The following is a 22,282-nucleotide window of genomic DNA, read 5'->3' as shown; positions in this document are numbered from 1 at the left end:
CCCTTTGTCTCACTTCTTACTTGCCTGTGTGCCCAGGAAGAGGAACATATTCAGTGCAGGCATCAAGGAGCTGTGCAGCACTGATAATGTTGGGCAAAAGAGGAGCATGGGTGAGGAAGATCAGAAAAGTTATCCCAGCTACCCACTGCACACATCAGTGTGTGCCCTCCTGACTCCTAAATCTTCAAGTCCCACTCAGTGTCTGCAAGAGACCCCAGCATGTTTCTGCATCCTACTGTCCTTCCTTTTCTTGTTGCTCAGATGGCCCAGAAAGCATCTATAAAGCTCCCCACTTTATCTGCTTTTTGTAAGAAGGTTGCACATTGCTGTTCCAGCTGTGGACATAAACCGCATTTGTCTGATGGGGAATCAGAGCTAATGAGTGTTAGCCAATTTAAGACTTCTGGAGTCTCCTGCTCACCAAGTGTGTGGTTGGGTTTATTCGCTCTCTCTTCCAGTAACCTTCTGCTGCCAGGAGACAGCAAACAACCTTCATGTGACATGGATATCACTGCCTGGAGCCGGCAGTCTCCAGTGTGTTCCTGACTGCTGTCACCATCAACATCTGCTGATATGGCATTGTTTTCTTGAAGCAAAGCCAGAAACACACTTCCATTGCAGATGCTTAGAGCACCTACATGTGATAAGGGCCTCAGGAAGTAAGCACAGGAGCTCCAGGTGGTCTTCTTGTTTCTGTGTTTCATGACAAGAAAAAGAGACCTGAAATTAAGTGTGGAGGTGTCCTTTTCTGTGGAAAATCTTCAGGCAGGGAAGCAGCATTCACTATGCTGCTGTGCAGCATGGCTTAAAGCTCCTTTCTTTCCTTAAGGAAATACCAGAAGGGAGAAATTGGGTATAAACCTATGTGTGTATCCAGCCCTGACACAGCAGTGAATGTAAAGTCTCCAGAGTCAGGAGTGCTGCAGGGAAGAGCTTGTTTCCATCCTGAACTATGGTACTGGAGCCAGCCCCAAATAGCCCCATTGTCTCCTCAGCCATGCTGCAGAGGAAGGGACTGGTGCATGGTTATGGCTGGAGGAGCAGGAACTCACTGCATTTCTGGGGTTTCTCTTCAGTGGGGCTGTGCTAGTAGTGATGCACTCCCTTTGCCTCGCCTCTCTGTAACCATGTGGCAGCTACTGGCCTTATCTAGGGCTTCTTCTAGATTGAGCAAACCTCATTTGGCTTCTATGAGTTCGCTGTTTTTTTATGTCATATCATTTTTTTGCTAAGGCAATCAGCTCCAGGGCAGGCACGTTCTCTAGTGGAGTGGGGGACCACGGCATTCAGGAGGGGTTCCTTCGTGAAAGCAACCCAGGGAGTGGAGGGAACTGCCAGCACCCAGCAGCCCTCACAAAAGCAGCTGATGAGGGCTGGGCAGGGCCAGCAGCAGCAGCAGCCAACCCCAGGTACAAAGGCTGCCTCTGGGGAGCATGAGCACCCAGGGCAGGCAACCATGGTGCGGCACCTCAGCCAGGTGTGGCCATTGGCACAGCAGTCTGCATGGGAGGGCGCAGGATGGGTCATTTTTTATTCTGGGAGCAGCAGAGGAAGGGCCTTCTACTGCAGCAGAAACTGTGTCCACCCACTGAACCTGCCAGTCTGAGGCTGAAACCCAGATTTAGGGGCCGCAACCTCCTTGGGCAGATGCCTACACCCAAACAGAGGATCAAAAAGGGGATTGAAAGAGCTGCCTAGACCTTCAGTTACAGGGAACTCCAGTCTCTGGAAGTTCCACTATGTCCTGAAGGCATAGGTAGATGTCATAGGTGTAAGTGTGCCCAGCTGGATGAACTTTTCAAACAGGTGGCTCTGTTACAATATGTGCACACCAGGCCATGTAGCATCCAGCAATCTGAGAGGGAGATTGACAGGCTTTATTATGTACTGACATAGGCTGATCAACAGCCCTGCCTTAAGTCCTGGTAGGAGGAAGTTAAACAAGCTTCCAGCCCTGAACCAACAAACTGGAATGACTTACAAGACAAAGGAGACTGGATCCTCACCTCTTCTTGGAGCAGGATAAGTCTCCCCTTGCCCATGAAATGCCCCTGCACAACAGATACGATTCTCTAGGGCTGGAGAGAAGAGACTGTGTGAGTAATGGTAAAGACCTTGGAAAGGGCAACCATACAAAGTTGGCTCAGTCTATCACCTGCACAAAAAACAGTATCACAAAAAAGGCTCAAAGGTTTGGGATCTTGTAGGTAAAAGTTAAGGACCAATAAAGGGCACCTTGTGGTTGGGGTCAACTACTAGCCTTCTGATCAAGGGCAGCCTGTTGACAAGGCCTTCTTGTTTCAGCTACAAGAAGCATCGCATTCACATGCTCCCATCTTAATGGGGAACTTCAACCACCGGGATGTCTTCTGGAAAAGCTAGACAGCAGGCTGTAAGCAATCCAGAAGACTCCTGGAGTGTGTTGAGAGTAACTTCCTGGTAATAGACAAACCAACCAGAGGAGAAGCATTACCGGACCTGGTGCTTACCAGTGCAAACAAAATCATTAAAGAGGTTAAGCTTGGAGGTAGTCTGGGCTGCAGTGACCATGCTTTGATTGAGTTTGTGATCTCAAGGAATATTGGCCTGGCAGAACAAAGTCAGGACCATGAACTCCTAAAGAGCAAACTTCAAGTAATTTAAAGACCCAGTGGACAAGAGCCCCTGAAACACTGTCCTTAGGGACAAAAGAGCTGAACACAGCTGGAAACTCTTTAAATATGTTTTTTCTTAGAGCACAAGAACTCTCCATTCTCCTGTGTGAGAAAGCAAGCAGGGAGGGCAGAAAACCAGGATGGTTGTGCAAGGACCTGCTGCTCAAAATGAGGTGCAAGAAGGAAATGCAAAGGCATTGGCATGAAGCAGGGACATGTGGCATGGAAATAATACAGGAATGAAATCAGGAAAGCCAAGGCACAGAGGGAACTGAGCTTGGCAAGGGATACAAAAAATAACAAGAAGGGATTTTGTAGGTACACTGCCCAGAAAAGAAAGGCCAAATAGATCGTAACCCCTCTGATAAACAAGAAGGGTGAACTGGTAACAACAGACATGGAGAAGGCTGAGGTACTCAACAACTTCTTTGCCTCAATCTTCACTGGCAGTCAGGCTTCCCATGTCTCTCTTTTCCCTGAACCTGTACGTGAGCGCTGAGGGAGCAAAGACGCTCCCACTGTAAGTGAAGAGCAAGTTTGAGAACACCCGATGAAACTGAACAGGTGCAAGTCTATGGGGCCCAATGACATGCATCCTAGGGTCCAGAGGGAATTGCCAAGCCTCCCTCCATCATCTTGAAAAGTCCTGGCAGCCAGGTGAAGTCCTTGGTGACTGGAAAAAGGAAAACATCACTCCCATTTTTAAAAAGAGTAGAAAGGAGGACCTGGGGAACTACAGACTGGTGAGCCTCACCTCTGTGCCTAGGAAGATCATAGAAAAGATCCTCCTGGAAGCAATATCATAGCACATTCAAGACAAGGAGGTGATCCAAGACAGCCAGCGTGGCTTTACCAATGGTAAATCTGGTAGCCTTCTATGATGGACAGGTACACTCTGCTGGGTTAAGAACTGGCTGGACTGTTGGGTCAAGAGTAGTGGTGAACGGAGTGAAATCCAGCTGGCAACAGGTCATGAGTGGTGTTCCCCAAGGGTCAGTCTTGGGGCCCATCCTCTTTAATATCTTTATTGGTGATTTGGATGAGGGAACCGAGTACACCCTCAGTAAGTTTGCAGACAACACCAAGCTGGGGGAAAGTGTCAATCTGCTGGAGGGTAGGAAGACCCTACAGAGGGACCTGGACAGGTTCAGTCGATGGGCAGAGGCCAATGGCATGAGGTTCAACATGGCTAAGTGCCAGGTCCTGCACTTTGGTCACAACAACACCATGCAATGATACAGGCTTGGAGCACAGTGGCTCAAAAGCTGTGCAGAGGAAAAGGATCTGGGAGTGTTAGTTGATGTTCACCTGAACATGAGCCGGCAGGGTGCCCAGGTAGCCAAGAAGGCCAAGGGTATCTGGCTTGTGTCAGGACTGGTATAGCCAGCAGGACCAGGGAGGTGATTGTCCCCTTGTATTCTGCTCTGGTGAGGTTGCACCTCGAGTACTGTGTTCAGTTTTGGGCCCCTCACTACAAGGACATCGAGGCCTTGGGGTGTGTCCAGAGAAGGACTACAAAGCTGGTGAAAGGCCTGGAACACAAGTACTGTGAGGAGTGGCTGAGGGAACTGCGGTTGTTTAGTCTGGGGAAGAGGAGGCTCAGGGGAGACCTTATTGCTCTCCACAACTACCTGAAAGGAAGTTGTGGGGAGCTGGGGGTCAGCCTTTTCTCGCAAATGACTAGCGACAGGACTAGAGGGAATGGCCTCAAGTTGTACCAGGGGAGGTTCATGTTGGAAATTAGGAGACATTTCTTCTCAGAAAGACCAGTCAGGCATTGGAATGGGTTGCCTAGAGAGGTGGTGGAATAACTGTCCCTGGGGGCGTTCAAGGAAAGGTTGGATGTGGTGCTTTGGGACATGTTTTAGTGGGTCATACTGGTGGTAGGGGGATGGATGGACCAGATGATCTTGGAGGTCTTTTCCAACCTTAATGATTCTATGATTCTATGATTTCAAAAAATCAGACTGTCCTTCAGGATGCTGTTTGCTGGGCTTCCCAGGTCCCAGCTGCATCTCTGGGAGACGATGGGGATGTATTCTCCTCCTCCTCAACCATGTATGGAAAAAATGAAGACAAATGTAAATAAGTGGTAAGAGAAACTCAAAAAGTAGGAGTTACAGAAAAGCGGCAAGAAAAGAATGCTTTGAGAACCAATGTAGTGTTTTAAATTTATTCGGTGCACACATGATATAACCTGCAGCAAACTTCTTGCATTTAATCTTGTCATTGGTTCCCCTCTACCTGCCAAGTGAAATCCAGGATCAAGGCTCAGATGACCTTGGAGGTCTTTTCCAACTTTAATGCTTCTATGGAGTGACTGTATCATTTGAAAGGGAAAAGTGACCAGTGTCACCTACCTGGAAGTCTGTAAAGCCTTTGACACAGTCTCACATGACATCCTGGACAACAAATTGGAAGGAGATGATTTTGATAGGTGTACCATTCAGTTGATAAGTAATTGGCTTGAAAGCCACACCCTGAGAGTGCTGGTCAATGGCTCTATGTCCAGGTGGAGGCTGGTGACGAGTGGCATCCCTCAGGGATCTGTCTTGGGACTGGTACTGTTTAGTGTTATTATCAATGACTTGGACAACGAGGTCAAGTGCACCCTCAACAAGTTTGCAGGTGACACTAAGCTGAGTGGTGCAGTTGATACAACAGAATGAAGGGATGCCATCCATAGGGATGTGATCAAGCTAGAAAACTGGGCCCATGTAAACTGAATGAGGTTCAAAAGTGTAAGTGTAAGGTGCTGCACCTGTGTGGGGGCAATCCTAGACATGAGAACAAACTGGGTGAAGAACTCATTGAAAGCATCCTTGCAGAGAATGACTTAGGGATTCTGTTGGATGAAAAGCTTGACATGAGCCAGCAGTGCACGCTTGCAGCCCAGAAAACCAACTGCATTCTGAGCTGCATCAATGTGGCCAGAGATGTGACCAGCAGGTTGAAGGAGGTCACTGTCCCCCTCTACTCTGCTCTTGTGAGGCCCCACTTGGAGTACTGCATCTACGTCTGGGGACCTGAGATGTGCACAAGAGATGCGCAAGATGATACACAAGAGATGTGGACCTGTTAGAGAGGTTCCAGAAGAGGGCCTGAAGATGAGCAGGGGGCAGGAGCACCTGTCCTATGAAGACAGGCTGAGAGAGCTGGGACTGTTCAGTCTGAAGAAAAGAAGGCTCCAGGACACCTTATTGTAGTTTTTCAATATGTAAAGGGGGCTTACAAAAAAAAGATGGAGAGCGACTTTTTGCTCGGGTAGATAATGACAGGACAAGGGGGAATGGTTTTAAACTAAAAGAGGGGAGATTTAGATTAGAAGTTAGGAGGGAATTCATCCCTCAGATGGTGGTGAGGCCCTGTAACAGGTTGTCCAGAGAAGCTGTGTATGTCCCAATCCTGGAGGTGTTCAAGACAAGGTTGGACGAGGAACTGGGCTACCTGATCTAGTGGGTAGCATCCCTAGCCATAGCAGGGGTCTTGGAACTAGATGATCTGCAATGTCGCTTCCAACCCAAGCTGTTTTATGTTTCTATGATTAGCTGCTCCTGCCTGTCTGCCCCCATCTGCTCCTGGTCGCACCAACGGGATGTCCTCCACCTTCTATGGAGGTGTCATCCCTGGTAAAAGCCTGCCCAGAGTGTTTGTCTCTGTTTAGCACTGCAATTTCATGGGTACCACCTGGCTATTAGAATCATAGAATCCTGTAAGAATGAAGTAACTTATTCTGGAGGACTATTGTAACCTTCAGAATGACTACTATGTCTCACTTCTGTAGCTATGAAGAATACGTCTGTGGGGAGTGGGAGGCAACTGTGATCAAAGGATGAGAAAATTGCCCGCAAAGGAGCTGTGGGGCTGAAAGTACCACAGTGGGGCCAGGTGTGCTGCCAAGAATGAGGGCAGGAGAAGGAATGAGTCTGATCTCTCTGTTAAACAGCTGCAGGGCTAAAACTCAGGCAGCCCTGAGGGCTAAAACACCCTTGGGGCATTAATGAGGCTTTGAGTAGCTGCAGTAGGGCGTGTCAGGGCAGTGAGCTCTGCTGAGCTGGATGTCTTTGTGGGCTTTGACTGTCCTGGGATAGAGTTTGTTAGGATAGCCCTGCAGTGCATCCTTGCTCTTGGATTGCTGCTCTCCCATCCCTCCTGGATGCTGGCTGCCAGCATCCTTGTAGCAGGCCTCTGAGCTCATAGGGCTAGAAGAGCAGCTCGGCTCTGCTTCTAGGAGATGTCACAGAGACAACAGAGCCCTGTGGTAGGGTTGCTGGACCTGTGGCCAGGATAGGAGCTCACAAGTGACCCATGTATGTTGCTTGCAGCTGGCAGGACCACCACCAGTGAGGAGCTGGAGGACATGCTGGAGAGTGGCAACCCAGCCATCTTCTCTTCTGGGGTAAGCACCATGGGTTGGCCCTGCTTCAAGCCCAGCATGGTTAAAAGCCAACCCAGTCCTTGTCCCTTGGGAGTTGTCTGTTTAATGTGCTCCCAGCACAGGAATGACAAATACAGCCCATACTGCAGCAGGATGCTGCATGAGCAGGGACTATGTCTTGGCTGGAAGGGCAGCTCTGAGCTGGGGCAGGGCAGGGGGGTGGCTGCTGCAAACTGCCTGGCTGGGGTGGCTAGAGGCTCTCCCTGCTCCATGGTACTTGTGGGCTAGAGACTATATGGCAGCCAAGCCTTTCACACTCTGGCACCAGCCACAACCCCAAGGAGGATTGGCTTGCACCAAGGCCCTGCTCTGCCCAGATCCCTGCCATGCCCAGTGGCCTCATGGGCAGGCAGATGGTGCCAGCTTGCAATGTTCCCTCTGAGTCCAGCGCCAGCCTCCAAGGCTTTTGTGTGGCTCCATGGGGCCTGGCTATGGCCTCATGGTTGCTGTGAGGCCAAACCCCAGAGTGCTCTTCCAGGATCTTGCTCCATTTTCTCCATTGCCCCAGAAGATACCTCCCATTTAAACCATTCCCCTATCTCTCTTGGTTCCCCTGGTCCCAGAGGTGAGGGACAACATCTGGGGCACAGAGGCAGGACCGAGCATGTTTACTGGCTTTGTCTTCTTGCAGATCATTATGGATTCAAACATCACCAAGCAGGCACTGAATGAGATTGAGACACGGCACAGTGAGATCATCAAGCTGGAGAACAGCATCCGAGAGCTGCATGACATGTTCATGGACATGGCCATGCTGGTGGAGAGCCAGGTAAGGAGACCTGCAGCCCATAGCCCAGATGCCAGCTCACTGCGGGGGTGGGGGCGGTAGGAGGGAGGGGATGGCTGGAGAGAAACTGATGTGCTCTGCCTGGACACAGAAAGGGCACTGGGGCAGACAGCTTGGGAGGGCAGCCATGAGCCCATGAAAGCACCTCTGTGCTGGCGTCCTTTCAGGGTGGGTGCTGAGGTGAAAACCTGCATCTGGCCACCTGGTACCTACACTGCTCCCAGCAGGGCTGAGGTGAGCTCTCGAGGGCTGGAGGTATCTGTCGTGTGCCCCAGAACAGGAGCTGCTGTGTGCTCAGGGCGGGTGGTGAAGTGAATTGCCTTTTAGGAGGGCACCTGCTGATGGCTGGCACCCAGGTGGGGATGGGTTCTTCTTCCCCAGAGCCTGAGCAGTTCTGGGGAGGCCCATGTGGGCTCACATGTGAGCACTGGGCCCCACTGACAGAGCTTGGGGAGCCCCAGGCTGTGCCACCAGCCTGCAGGGCATGGCCCTTCAGATGGGCATGCTCTTCGGTGTCTCTGCTCACCCCCCTTCTTGCCTGCCATGCTGTCGCGGCCGAGGAGACGTCAGTGGCAGGTAAAGCCCCGCCTGGCTCTTGCCAGTGCTGCATGCTTGGCTCTGCATGGCTGCACTCTGCATGTCTGTGGCTCTTGTGTGGCGTCAGGGCTGGCCCTTGGAAAATGGGTGAGGGTGGCTGTGGCATGGAGGTGTTTGTCTGGCCTGCCCTTGACTAGCTGGCAAACCTGGCCCTGTGTGTCTCCTCTGTTTTCCCTTGATGTCTGCAGGTCATTGGGTTGTCAGCTCCTGGGACAGGCTGGGACAGTTGGCCCAGGGTCAGAAGATTTTGGCAGTGCTGTCATGCTGTTCCCAAGAGAAGGGCCTTCGCATCTTCTGTCCCCTCTGGCTGGCCCCAGTAGGGGGGAAGGGGGAGGAGGTGCCAATCCATGCAGGGCCACCTCCACCTTGTTCAGAGACTCTAGGTCCTGTTTCCTATCCTCACATTCTTTGGGCTCCTTATGCCACTCTGCCAGCAGGAGTTGTCACCATTCCTGGGAGACCTGCTTGTCACAGCCTGTCACATGGCCATGTCCGGCTCCTCCACAGGGCCCATGGGTGGCACAGACCCCATGATACACACACATAGGTGGAGGCAAGGGGTGACAGGCCACTGTGACTGTCTCTGGCCCTGCCTGCTGCTGTGGCCTTGCCTGCAGCCAGCACCCATGCTGCCACCCCACAGCCCAGCAGGTCAGGGCAGTGTGGGCACAGTTACCTGAGGACACTACATTGTGCTGGTCCCTGTGTGGGAAGGGGCACCACCATCCCTTATCAGCCTTCCCTGGGAGAACTGGAGGCATGAAGCTGTGCAGGAGGCTTGATGCACTCTAGGAGGATTTGCGGCCTTCTGCCCTGCTGTAACTGCTAGACCATGTCAGCATCCTGCAACACCCCCGGGGGCAGAAGAGGGGGGCTAGTCTCTGACCTGCTGGCACAGGGAAGGCAGAGAGCAGAGGGGTATCAGACTCACAGCTGTGCTTGGCAGCTGTCTACTCTGCCCTAGGAGTGGCACCAGTGGGCAGGGGAAGCATCAGCTTTAGGCACAGCACCCAGGCCAGCATATCAGGCATGGGACAAGAGCAGCAGGGTGCTTGATAAGGGTCAGTGCTTTGACCTGGGTGGGAGGGTAACATCCCTGGGCTTGCAAGGCTTGTCCTCTCTGGTGCTGCCAGGTGTTAAAGCTCAGAAAAGAGCGTTGCAGAGTTGCTGGCCATGATCCTCAGCTTTGCAGCCCAGATTCTCTCTGTGCTGTGCAGAAGGGTGTTGGGGTTCAAGCCTCTGCCCACCCCTGGAAAGCCTGTCATTCACATGAACCATCAGACAGTCTCCATCTGCTGTAGGACCCAGATGCGCTTGGTGGGCAGTAAAGAGGGGGCAGAAGGGAGAAGGTTGGCTAGGTGAGGATGCCTCAGGCCATGTCTCCGTATCCTGGAAGAGGAGTGGGGCAGGAGTCCCTGCAGGACCCAGTGGTCCAGACTGACCAGCCTTGCTTCAGGGATCTCTGCTCTTGGCAGGGTGCTTGTGCAGATCTAAGTAGTCACCTGTGCATGTTTGTGGCTTAATGAGTACCCCACATGGTGCTGCTGGTATGGTCTTTGCCCTCCCCTGCCACTCCTCCTGCTTCTCCAGTGTGCAGCACCATGATGATGCAAATCCTGTTGTGGCTGTGATGCTCACCTGGGACATAAGACATGTGGCCACCAGGCCAGGACTGGGATGGGGAACCCGCTTGACTCTTACTTGCCTCTCTGCTGGCGTGTGTACAGAGGTCCCAGCCCTCTTGGACAAAGCCTATGGTCTGGACCCACACCCCAGGGTGTCCACAGTCTGTGTGCCTGCTACAGGCAGGTGATTATCCCTTTATCTCCCATGCAGGGCCACTGGGCAGGGTGATGTCTGCACGGTGCCAGGGAGCAGCAGGGAAGGAAGGAGCTCACGTATGTGCACATGGGCGTGTGGGCTCTGTCCCTACTCTGCAGGGTGAGATGATTGACCGCATTGAGTACAACGTGGAACACTCTGTGGACTACGTGGAGCGGGCTGTGTCTGACACCAAAAAAGCAGTGAAGTACCAGAGCAAAGCCAGACGGGTGAGTCATGGCACTGGCTGGGTCATATCTTCCTCTGCATGCACTTCTGACACTGTCCATGGACCAGGTCCCAGCCTGGCACCCCTGCCTGCCTTGCTGCTTACACAAAGGAGCAGACAGCAAAGTGCAGCCTTGTGGGTACTCAAGCACTACTTTACTCCACACCGCTGGGTGCAGCATGGGTCCTGCTGGTGACATGGACTGAGGCAGAGCTCTGTAAGGGTGCTCCTTGAGCACTGTCAATGAGTCATGGGGCAGGAGTGCTCATTGGTGGGAAGAGGAGGGACAGGGTGGATTCCATGGGCCAGGCTAGATGTAGGATCCATGTCCCTTGCCAAAACAAGGTGGAGGTGGTAGAAAAAGGCATGTTACAGCTCTGGCCCCAAGCGCAGTGCCAGCTGCCTGTCCCATTCCCCAAGCCTGGCCCTACCAGCATGCTCCTATGTCTCTGCAGCAGTTTAGCAGCTCAGGGGATACAGTGGGCCACCAGGTTTGCCAGTCCAGTGCTGAAGAGGGAGCCTGGGTACCCAGCCATGTCCCAGCGATGGCCAGAGCCTGTCTGGCTCGCCTGGTGCTGATCAGAGCCCACCACAGACACACAGGGATGGGGCACATCGCAGGCCCCAGCTCTTGGGTCCAGCTTACCCCTGGCACTCATGGTCCCCTCTCCCTTTTCTCCCTGCCGGTGCTGCAACACCTGAGCAGAAGAAGATCATGATCATTATCTGCTGTGTGATCCTGGGTATTGTCATTGCCTCCACCTTTGGCGGTATTTTTGGATAGACTCACCCCACGGGACTGTTTGTGATGGATGGAGCCGCGCGTGCCATGGGGCTGCAGCCACACTGGAGCGAACCACACAGCCCCCGGAGCCTCCCAGCAGCATTTCAGTTTCTAATGCATGGTTGTTTGTGATGCTGTGTGTGCGGTACGTCTGTGTGGAGGGAGCACCAGCCTTGGGGTGCAGGCGGGGTGCAGGGGACAGTGATGGGCGTGAGGGGGACCTATGGGGAGAACCTGAGCTCTCATCACTGCACCAGTCTGAGAGGCTGGCTGGGACCAGGTGGGGACAGAGGTACCATTGGGCACTGCTGCTCTTCCTGTGCTAGACAGTTTGTGTTAGTCACACCTGAAGATGAGACCAATGATGGGTAGAGTCCTCAGGAGCACAGAGCCCAATCAACTTTCCCCAGCTTTTCCCATCGCCTTCAGCCAGAGCTCTTGTGTCTGTCAGCCACATCAGTGTTTGCAAAACACTTTTCCTCAGGCTGCTTCACTCATGGGGCACTTCCCCAGGGGTACACTCTGCCAGGCTCTGCCTCCCCCCCCCCCACCATGCCCATGCCTGGCTGCAGTGCTCCATTCCTGCTGCTTTGCTAGTGGTGGAGCTGCCTTCTGCCCTGTGCAAGCCCTCGCCCCAGTGCAGGTGCCTCAGGCTGGATTTGCTGCTGCTGGCCAGTGGTGCTGCTTGGGGCCATCTCTGATGCTTAGGGATGGGGACAGTCACATGGGGCTCAGTGCTGCACCTCAGGCAGGGCAAGAGGCCACAGGTGGTTTGAGGCCACCAAGTTCCACTGGCTGCTTACCCTGCTCCAAATCCTCCTTGTTCTGTTATCAGCTGTGGCACACAGTGGCCCTGGCTCTTGCTGTCCCCAGGCCTGGGCTTAGGCTGTCAGAGTTTGAGGACAGCTCTGACACCCACAGCCCCAGGTGGTGTTTACCTGGGAGCAAGGCTTTACCCAGCCTGACTCCTCCACATATGCACCCTTGGGCTGGGGGCTGGAGGCAGGGGGGCTTTCTCCTATCACAGTCCCAGGAAGCAGCAAAGGCTTGCATCCACACCTTGCAAGCTAAGAGCAGCAGCCTTCTTTCTCCTCCTTTCCATCACCAGCTCCTGAGCAGGGCAGGGCCAGACCTCTCTTTCCACCTCTGCCACATCTGAGCATCTGCCTGCCACCTCCTTCTGGCACAGTGTCCTGCTGCCTGCTCTTCCCCGGGACCATCTGGGAGACACCTGTACACTGTGGGCTGCTGTGCCAGCACCTAGGTGCCCCACGCTGTCAGCGGTATCTACTGCCTGCTGGCAGCTCAGAGGGGCCCTGTTGCCACCATCCTGTTACTCCCATGCTGCTGCCTCAGTCCAACAGCAGGTGTCAGCCCTTATATTCCTCAGGAGAGTCTGGTGCTCTGGCTGGCTCATGAAATCCCAAAGCACTGTGGAGGAGCCCGAGCAGTGTAGGTGCTGGTGCCAAGCTTGCAGACATGCACCAGGGTGGAGGCTGGATGTGAGCCCAGATGCTGGTAGCAGAAAAGGGGCACTTGATGGCAGTGAGTACTCCAGCTGCAGGCAGCATGCTGCCTCACTGTTCCAATCAGGGGCAGCTGAGTGCACCCCACCTCCGTGTTCCCTGAGGGCTAAGGCATGCAAGCTGGAGTGGAAGGGCGAGGGCAGGCCTGGTTGGAGCTGAGCCCTGCTCCCACCCCACGCTCCGCCATCCTGCCTGGCTAGTAATAGCACTGGCACTTGCCTTGTGCAGTGTGCCCACAGGTGTAGGGTGCAGGACAGCAGGCTGTAGCCAGGACACAGTCCTGCTTTCCCTGAGCACAGCCCTCCCTGTCACTATTACCAAAGGTCCCACAACACAACTCTGCTTGCATTCGGTCACTGTTGGGGAGCGCGTCCAGCCCAGTCCCCCATCCTGCCCAGCCCAAGCCCCCAGCACCTGTGGCCATGAGAACATCCAAGACCACAGTCCCCTTCTTTCACAGTCCTGTGACATCTAATATTAGCTACATCACTGCAGCCTGCGTTCAGCACAATATCTTGGGGCACTGGGACCCCTGCAAGCAGGGGAAGGCAGGCTCTGGAGACCCCTCCAGAGTAGGAAGCAGGCACTGGCATAGCCAGTGGCACATCTTTGTGGGCACATCTGGCTACAGGAGAGAGAGGTGGAGGTTATGTACAATGCCTGCTGCTTCTGCCCCAGTGCTGGTGCCTGCCACTGCAATCTGAACACTGCTGTGATAAGCCAGTGAGAGCACTAGGCCCCCTCCTCTGGGAAGCAATAACACTACTGGTAAGACTGCTCCTAGGCAGGCAGGCAAGAAAGTTCATCTCAGGCTCTGACCCCACAGCAATGCCCACTGCTAGCTCAAGGGGACTTTTTTCTTCCAAGAAATGGTTTCTGTGATACAAGCTCAGATGATGTCAGTACCCACCCCCGTCAAGGCACAAAGCCAAGAACAGCACTGGTGTGGTTACTGACCCTTGCTCCTTGTTGATACCACCACTGCCAGCAGCAGGAGCCAGACGGCACTGTGATTTTGCCACTGGCACTTTGCTGGGCTCATGCAGGCAGTGATGGCTGCATGCTCTGACATGATAGAGGCAGAGGAGCATGCTGCCTTCACTGCCTTGCAGGCTGTCTCTCACTGTCCTCGCTGTGAGGGGAGGGTGTTTTGGTGCAATAATTACCCCTGCACTATGGGAAGCCCCGTTCAGTTCCTTTTTACCTGCCTGTCATTGCATGTACAGACTGAATCACCAATAGCGTGGTTGTGCTTTGAGGTAACATTTCACTTTTTCTTTCTAGCCCCCAACCTCAGACCACTTATCCTTTGGGTTATGACACCTCTGTTCCAAGTGCCACCTGCCCTCCTAGCACCATGAGCATGTTGATGCAGTATTCTATAAGCAGTGTGGGGCACACACAGCTAGCACTTGAATTGGGGATTGGGGATTTATTTTTATTAGTTGTTTTTTTTTGTTTGTTTGTTTTTTAGTAATGTACTTGAAGGCTTTCTAAGCCCTCTGTGGAGTTGTACTGTTGCTGTACTGTGAGCTAAGTGTCCTTGTTTTCTATGTGGATCTTGACCCTGGCTTGCTCTGTCTCACTGGGCTGGATGACACTGTATTGTTGCCTCTTTTTTCCTTCACCCTTTTCCCTCCCTGCTAACCTCCCTTCCTTCTCCCAAAGCTTTGGGTGCAAAACAGCTTCCCATTTTGTGGAATTTTTATGTAGAATAAACATTTGTAACTGTAAAGCTCTAGGCTGGCACCTCTATTTACAGGGAAGGGAGGGAGTGACAGGCAGCAATGGTTGCAATTTAGATTCCAACACCCTCAGAGCATTAATGCATACAGGGTGGACCTGATTTGAAGTGGATGCAGGAGGAATCACCACAGTTCAGATAACATTTCTGCCATTCTGCCTAGAGGAAGATTGGCCCTCATGGGACACACACCTTTATGCTGCCTGGCTACCTGCCTGCAGGCAGAGGGGAAGCTGATAGTAAACCTGGTGCTGTTTTCTACCTCAGCTCCCCTGCACTAAGAACACAACACAGGAGACCAGCAACACTTCTTACTTGTTGACTGTTTAGTGAAGAAGCTGGATATAATGTTCTGGCTCACTGCCCCATTGGGAAGATAAGCAATGGCATGGCAGACACCAATTGGACAGAACTCTGTGCCACTCTGCCTTCAGAGAAAACAGGTCTGGCAGCTTTGCAGTTGGCAGTTTGGCTGCACCTGAGCCAGTCTACACCTGCAAGAGCCACAGTGACCTGTTCCAACAAGTCCCAGGCCTGGGGTGCCCATCTGTGCCATTCACAGGAGGCTCACTGGAGAGGCCAACACACCGTCTTCCACATCATCAGTGTCCGCAGCAATTCAGAAGTGAGGGCGGCGCTTTCGACCTGTGTATTTGGTGTCTGCTCGTACCTCCCTGTGAAGAAAAGCAGAGAGCAACTCAGTGCGATACACAGGGAGGGGAAGGGAAGCTAGTTCATGGCAGGAGTTTGAATGGGTGACAGACAGCAAGCCAGTCTAGCACAGTCAACCTCAGCTGAGGCAGGACCCAAATAAACTTACTTGCCCTGTCGTCGCCTGCGCTCTTTCTTCTCAAGAATCCAGTCCCGGCTTTTCTTCACAGACTTCCCCTTGGTGTTTCTGAACCGTGTCCTACAGAGACAGCAGCTGGGGAGGAACACTTCTGTGCCCCGGAAGATTTCTACCCAGACCTGGGCATGCCTCATAAAAACAGTAGGTGCTTTCCCACTCCCCAGGGATAAAAGAGGCTCAGCAGCACTGTGGACAAGGCCCACACAGTCCAACTCCAGACACACAGAAGGAGGGAGGCTACCACCAACCATAGCTTTGAGCCAAGGGACACCTACCTTCCACAGGCTGCAGCAGACCAGCACTCCTCTGTGCCACGTGTGACATACCAGCAGCGTGCTTAAGCACAGCCACCTTGCCCTTGTCTGCTCTACTCTGAACAAAGCAGACAAAGCCTCTGGCTTCCCAACAAGTTGCCAGTTCTGCTATTGCCTTCCAAGATGAAGTACCCCCTGGACTAAGCAAGCAGAGCACAGCAGTGTAAGAGGCAGGAAAACATGGCAGCCACCAGCTGCTAGCAGCCATGACGATTTTCCTCTGTTTTTTTTCTCTGTCTCTCCCACTGGCTGCAGGGGGGGGGCTCTTCCCTGCACCACTACTATAGGAGGAGACCTCACCAGCAGGAGAAACCACACAGGACACAGCTGCGCAGTCAGACAGCAAAGAACTTGACAGAGGATGGATGGGAACACCAGGTTTCAAGCACAGCAGCCTGCCTCCCCGCCAAACAAACAAACAAAAAAACAAAAACAAACAAACAAACAAACCAAAAACAAACAAACAAAAAACAACAAACAAAAAACAAAACACCACACCACCAACAACCTATACTACAGTGCTGAGACAAAGAGCTGAGTGCTGGACAGGAAGCGCACCTCAATCTGAATGCTTAGCTGAAGTTCCAGGGTAAGCATCAACAGCAGCTCCCTGATGCCATAGCAAAGCCCTCTAGTCAAACCAACCTGTTACAGTCCTTGTATCTGGGGCCCTTCAGTAAGATAAAGCAGTGCCCATCTGGGCTGCCAACGGTCCTCCCAGTACACTCCGTCCCTTCCCTCCCACCACTTCACACATAGCAGCACTGTGGTCCGCAAAACTGAGCACTTACATCCCCTGAAATTGGGGAGGACTTGAAACTTCACCCCACATACAATACCTCTCACTGGTGAACTTTGCCTGTTGTATCTCTTGTCCATCAGCACACTCAGTACCAAGGCCCTGAAGAGCAAAATTAGGAACTTTCACCTGGTGCAGACAGAGCTAGTGCTCACTGCCATCTAAATAAATTAAGGGAAACACAGCGCTCTGTAAGGGGAGGGACTGGGACAGGAGTAAACAGATCTCCCAGAAACTGTGGCACAGAAACCAGATGAGAACAAAGAAACGTAAGAGTGAAGCCACATCTGCATATGCAGTTGTCTGGTGTGACTCCTGCTCACCCACAGCTCTTCCACATTACCCAGCAGCCAGGAAGGCATTTCTGCTGCTAGGCAGAGTTCCTCACCTTTGGTAACGTGCCAGAAGCCCCAACAAAGAGACAGAGGAAGAACCTGAAGGGAAAAAAAATATGAGGAACATGAAGCTGACATTCAGCATGTGATTCCCAGTCCCCAAGCAAGACTGAGTTCTTCTATTTTTGAGTCAGATCTAAACTGTCACCTCTGCCCAGGACTGAATTGTGGGAAAGAGAATAACAGCTTGTAAAAATCACTGCTGAGGCTATGCCTCACCCCACACATTGCCCATTCACAGAAAGACAGGACTCACTTCTTGGCTTTGGTGCTGTTGGGGTAATCTACCACCATTCCCCCAGTAAAGCCAGCTCTCATGGCCTGGGTCGTGATGAGCTCCAGCTGGAAAAAGAAGCACATGCAAACATTATTCACCCACAAGCAAAGCCCAAGAGACTTCTAGGCTCAGTCACAGCTAACTGTGTATGCACACGACAGGTCAACCCTGCTTTTATTAAACCCTATACCAAGCCCCTAGCTCTGCAGTTCTGTCCAGGCAGCAGCCTGCAGTATTTTTTTGTTCTCCCTGCTCTTCCACCTTGCCTGGATTCAGTGGGGCAGCAGACTCTCCAGGAGAGTTATACAAGGCTGGATTTTCCAGCCTTTGGGAATCATAGTACAGTGCTGACAAGTACAGTCCAGTCTTCAAACCCAGTTACACAGGCAAAAATCTAGCACAGCACATTTAGATCAAGTCCTGTCAGTTTCTTTGATTTTAAGGCTCAGCCCAAAACAAACTGTGAAGCGGCAGAAATTGTGTGGGGCTTTCTCCTTATTGTTGTTTTTTTCCTGGCTCTTGCAGAGCTTTATGGATGGCAGGAAGGACAGAGACACAGACCTGATGTGGGCCAATACCATGCATTCAAAGCCTCAAACAGCACAGGTTTTCTGCCTTGCTCTGCCTGTTCATTTTCCCCACCAAGTGGTATCTTGTACCTGTTCTGAATTCTCAGGGTACAGTTGCAGGACGGCTCGGGATCCTTGGGCCTATGGGAAATAAAGTCAGTCACAACCCTGTTAAGACAGGGTTCCCCTCTGGTCACCCAGTCCCTAGCCTCCAATGCCTAAAACCTCCTAGAGAACTCTCCCAGCAGAGCTGCTCAGACTGCAGAGTCAGCTTCTCCACAGCACAGCAGGGCACGAAGCTAACAGCAGGGATTACAGAAACACAGGGCACCATGCAAAAAGGAATGCAGACAGGAAATAGGTGCTCCTGCTAGTCTTATATTTCAGTAGCATTTACTTAAAAAGTCTTCCTAGAAGGCAACAGTGACGACACAAAAATAGGCAGAGGCCTGACTGAGAGAGCATGACACTTACCAAGGCAGTATAAAGAGTTGAGAAGAATTGATAAAGGCGTTTTGGAGGACTGTGCGACTTCTTATCAGCATTACAAAGCCACTGCACTGCGGAAATACTGAAAAAGAGAGCAAGACCCTCAAGACACCGAGCCATCAATTCTTTAGCAGAGCCCATAACCTCCCTTTGAGCTTCCTTTCAGTGTTAAACATGTGTTAGGCATCAGGGAAACTAATTAATTTTCTCCATGTAATTTTGCCTTCCACTCTGCAGTCAAGACACTACAGGAATCCCTCTTGAGACTCCCTAAGCCATGCCACAACCCAACATAGTACAGCAGTTATTCAAGCTTATTCAAGCGCAATGAAACACCAGACATCTCCCCCAGTCCAGGTGCTCAAATAATTCAATGCTTGGTTGGGACCCTGGCATAGCCCACAAGCAACCATGCAGGTTTTGACAATGAGCAATCCCAAACTGATTCAGATCAGTAACAGACAGCCCCTACTCCTGTCCAGTACCTTTATGAGGTATTCTCTAAGAGAACTATTTCTTTCCCCTTCACCTCAAAATCAACCATCAAGCTCAGCTGTGAGGTCAGTCCCTAGGTCAATGTCACAGGAATACTTTAGGTTTTCATCCTAGGTGCATGTCTCAACTCTCCTCACATTATCCCCAACTTCACTTTATTTATTTCAATACTCTTCCCAGCTCACTACCACAAAACACATACAAGCATCTCTTTGGAAACTGCTGCTTCTACAATCTAGAATCTCAGCAGCTTGTCCTAAAGAGCTGGAGTCAAGTTGGCGTGGAGCAAACAGAGTGACAGATAAGGACAGTCAGTCATCTGTTATGCAACATAAGCAGACCATGTATACAATACAAAATATGTAGTTATGCAGAGTATCAGAAGAGCTTGGTTAGGTGTACAAACTCACCTGATACAGCCATCAAACATGCCAGGCCTGAAGGGAATGCCGTGACCCACATCTGCAAGAAGAAGGTCTCCTTCCACCTCTCTCTCCACAGCCACATCTGCACAGAAGACACCTCATGGTACCAAGCTCATGCCTTCAGCAATCACCTCTGAGGTGAAGTGAGAGCTTAAGGGGAGGAGGGGCCTCTCACCCAACATTGCAGGGCTAATGTCCATGCCAATCCAGTAGTGCCCCTCTTCAGAGATAAAATCCCCACTCAGCCCAGAGCCACAGCTGAAGGGAGGAAGGGGTGGTAACAGAGATCACAAGCCTTGCCAAACAATGCTCTAGGACAGCCATCACACAACAGTGACATCCCCCTCTGTTAGTCCGCAGCAGACACCAGCACTATGGGGACCCAGTGCCCCCCTCGGCGCCATGCCGGGCTGAATCCCCACATGCCTGTGTGCTGCACCCTGCCGCTGGGCCCCCCTCACCCCACATCCAGAAGGAGGCATGGCCGGTCCTCGGGCAGCCCCAGCAGCTCCACGGCCCGCTCCGACATCTGCGCCTGGATCTCCATCACCCGGGAGCTGCAATACAGAGCAAGGGAGGGCTCAGGAAATCGCACGCCGGGCCCAGCCCTGGGCCCCACAGCACAGCCCAGCACAGCCCAGCACAGCCTGCCCCGTCGTACTTCTGCGTGTACTTCCGCGCTTCCACTTCATCGTAGAACTGCAACGAGAGAATGGAGGGGAAAGGCGTGAGGCCCGGCCCCGGCCCCGGCCCCGGCCCCGGCCCCGGCCCCGGCCCCGGCCCCGGCGCCTCACCAGCTCGGGCGGCCCGCGGTGCTCGGGCCGGCGCCCGCTGCCCGCCATGCTGCTGCGTGCCGGCACTGCCCGACGTCACCGCCAGGCGCCGGCGCACAGCGCGCTGCATCCAAGATGGCGGCGCGCGGACGCTGAGGCGGCGCGGCCCGATGGAGCCGGCGGCGCTCGGTCGCCTGCGGCGCCTCCTGCTCGCCGCGCCGGGCCTCGGCTTGGCGCCGGGCCGCGCCGGGCACCGGGGATGCGGCGAGGCCTTAGGGCCGCGCCGCGACCTGTACGAGGTGCTGGGCGTTCCGCCCACGGCGACGCAGGCGCAGATCAAGACGGCGTACTACGAGCAGTCGTTCCGGTACCATCCCGACCGCAACGCGGGCAGCGCTGCCGCCGCCGAGCGCTTCGCCGCCGTCAGCGAGGCCTACCTGGTGCTGGGCAGTGCCGCGCTGCGCCGCAAGTACGACCGCGGCGTCCTCAGCCGCGAGGACGTGCGCGGCGCCCCCAAGCCCTCGGGCCGCCCGCTCACCCCCGCGCCGCCGCCCGCCCGCTCCGCCGCCTCCTCTTTCTCCCGCCGGGGGCCCGTCCCGCCGCCCTTCGACTTCGACGCTTTCTACCGCGCGCACTACGGGGAGCAGCTGGAGCGGGAGCGGATGCTGCGGGCGCGGCGGGAGCAGCTGCGCCTCCGCCGGGAGGAGGCTGCGGCCCAAGGCCGTTTCCGACTCGTTTCCGACCTCTCGGTTGGGCTCCTCTTTTTCTTGGGCGTTGTCCTGCTCTACAGCCTCAAGTAACGTGTGGGCACCAGCCCAGCTCCACCACTGCAACAGGACAACAGAGCTCACTGGTGGGCAGGGCCCCTGCACCCACTTCATGCCTGGGCTCAGCTCCTTAGACCGTGACATGTCCTTTCTGCCAATGTGGTCTTCAGAGATAGTGTGTGACCAGCAGGCACTGATGTGGGCACAACTTCTCAGAATGTGACCTGTCCCTTTTGCTGTGATCTTTAGAGACAGTGCATGGCCACTGTATGTGGCTGTAATGTGTTACCTCTGCAAGTGTGACCTGCAGACTCCATATGACCACTGGGAACCACGTGTGGGCCCTTTTCCAGAGGCTGCAGTGTGCCCCTTCTGCTAGTATGACCTGCAGATGTTGTGCCTGACGGGTTCGTGGACCTTGGTTTGTGGACTCTGACATGTCCCCACCATCAGTGCTGCTCTTTGACCCTGGTGGGAACCACATGTCTTCTCTTGAGCCGCAGTGGAGATTAAATGATTGACAATGGTGTTTGTGTGCTATGTGTGTTCATAGGGGATGCTCTTGCCAATGCTGACTAATGGCTCCCTGTGGTTTTCCGTTAATCTGAAACTAGCCACCTCCATGCTTTCACACTTGTTACTATGTATTTGGGGCATTTTGGGAGCACTGGTTTCTGGACTTCATTGTTGCCTTTGTCTCCATTCAGGATTTGCCTCACTCTGTGGCAAGTACAGAAATTTCAGCTTCAGCAGCCTTACAAGAATGAAACCTCATCCTACAAGAATGAAACCATGTCCTAGTCAGTGTATGACATCACCTGGGGATGCCCAAAATACTTTGGTATTCAGAACAGCCTGTCCTGTCTAGGGCTTGTTAGGAACTTTGCACAAGACTATCTTGTACAGGCCTTTATGGCTGCAGTGGTACGCTTCTGGGCACTGAGTGATGTTATTTGTGCTTTACATGTGTCTAAGAATCATTTGTGTATAAGAGTATTTACCTATTTATTTACAGAGTGTTTTAGGAACTAAATATTGTCTCTAAGAGCTTCTGTGTTTCCTTTGGTGAAAGTTTCACCTGTACTATTTGAAGAGAATGAAGCTTGCTATAACATGGTATTGCAATGCTTAGCATGCCTAAGGTATTGTCTGCATTGCTTTGCATTATATTTGCTGGGCTTGGCTATGCCTTCTGTGCAGAAGCTGAGCCCTCCCCTCTCACTGCAGTGACCCTGGGTTATGTTTTCTTCCGATATAAACTTGTGAAAGGAAAACACCTAACATTTTCCAGCTCTGGAGTTCCATGATACTGAACTGAGCCTTATGCAGTAGCATGTCAGAGTGTAATGTGTACTGGTGCAGGGTATATGCTGCTATAGGAGAGTTTTCCTCTTCTGGAAATAATTTTACTAATTCCAACTGCAGGCGCTCAAAAGTGCTGCGTGTTTGGAGAAATGCAGCCTGGGAGCACATAGAGGGCTTTCCAGGATCCTCTTTGGTTGTTGTTCCACCCCCTCTTTGTGGGATAATAGTCCTGAAACATCAACAT

At 52.9% G+C, this 22,282-nt stretch overlaps 3 protein-coding genes across 6 annotated transcripts in view; 2 read left to right on the top strand and 1 right to left on the bottom strand.

The window, feature by feature from the left end:
* The window catches only part of STX1A (syntaxin 1A), a 109,858-nt gene extending 95,287 nt beyond the window's left edge, over positions 1-14,571 (top strand). Inside the window, exons 7-11 of one of the 3 annotated variants that reach the window (XM_084492722.1) lie at positions 6,980-7,053; positions 7,724-7,861; positions 8,443-8,455; positions 10,313-10,527; positions 11,233-14,571. In XM_084492722.1, the coding sequence (XP_084348848.1) occupies positions 6,980-7,053; positions 7,724-7,861; positions 8,443-8,455; positions 10,313-10,527; positions 11,233-11,310 (518 nt within the window). In that variant the 3' untranslated portion in view covers positions 11,311-14,571. Of the gene's footprint in view, positions 1-6,979; positions 7,054-7,723; positions 7,862-8,442; positions 8,456-10,312; positions 10,528-11,232 lie in introns of those variants that run through there. The other 2 variants (XM_084492723.1, XM_084492724.1) reach the window with 2 other exon arrangements.
* Positions 14,572-14,891: 320 nt separating this feature from the next.
* On the bottom strand, positions 14,892-20,120 carry BUD23 (BUD23 rRNA methyltransferase and ribosome maturation factor). 2 transcript variants are annotated; one of them, XM_084492725.1, is made up of 12 exons: positions 19,988-20,120; positions 19,855-19,892; positions 19,655-19,750; positions 19,369-19,451; positions 19,179-19,275; positions 18,259-18,355; positions 17,875-17,925; positions 17,195-17,280; positions 16,932-16,977; positions 16,584-16,645; positions 15,401-15,490; positions 14,892-15,254 (listed from the first exon to the last, which is right to left on the bottom strand). In XM_084492725.1, exons 1-12 carry the CDS (start codon positions 20,033-20,035, stop codon positions 15,200-15,202), a joined length of 849 nt encoding a protein of 282 aa, XP_084348851.1. In that variant the 5' UTR covers positions 20,036-20,120; the 3' UTR covers positions 14,892-15,199. The 2 variants fall into 2 exon arrangements, with proteins under 2 accessions (XP_084348851.1, XP_084348852.1); XM_084492726.1 differs by lacking the exon at positions 17,875-17,925 and having other exon boundaries at positions 19,988-20,090.
* Positions 20,121-20,136: 16 nt separating this feature from the next.
* DNAJC30 (DnaJ heat shock protein family (Hsp40) member C30) lies at positions 20,137-21,260 on the top strand (the record flags this gene model as incomplete). Its single annotated transcript, XM_084492727.1, has 1 exon — positions 20,137-21,260. The coding sequence occupies one exon, from the start codon at positions 20,137-20,139 to the stop codon at positions 20,764-20,766; it is 630 nt and encodes a 209-aa protein (XP_084348853.1). The 3' UTR covers positions 20,767-21,260.
* Between the last annotated feature and the right edge of the window lie 1,022 nt (positions 21,261-22,282).

The sequence above is a fragment of the Aythya ferina genome (genome assembly GCF_964211825.1).
Source record: "Aythya ferina genome assembly, chromosome: 19".
NCBI lineage: Eukaryota > Metazoa > Chordata > Aves > Anseriformes > Anatidae > Aythya > Aythya ferina.
The sequence above is the reverse complement of the archived record's forward strand: the minus strand, read 5'-3'. Positions and strand labels throughout refer to the sequence as shown.

What these genes read in the sequence shown, in the direction of transcription:
- BUD23 (XM_084492725.1), bottom strand. Translation starts at nt 20,035, where the DNA reads ATGGCGGGCAGCGGGCGCCGGCCCGAGCACCGCGGGCCGCCCGAGCTG. An exon ending in ACCCTGAGAATTCAGAACAG is followed by an intron (nt 17,281 to 17,874) that starts GTACAAGATACC and finishes TTCTTTTTCCAG; the next exon opens with CTGGAGCTCATCACGACCCA. An exon ending in CTTCTGGCACGTTACCAAAG is followed by an intron (nt 16,646 to 16,931) that starts GTGAGGAACTCT and finishes TTTGCTCTTCAG; the next exon opens with GGCCTTGGTACTGAGTGTGC.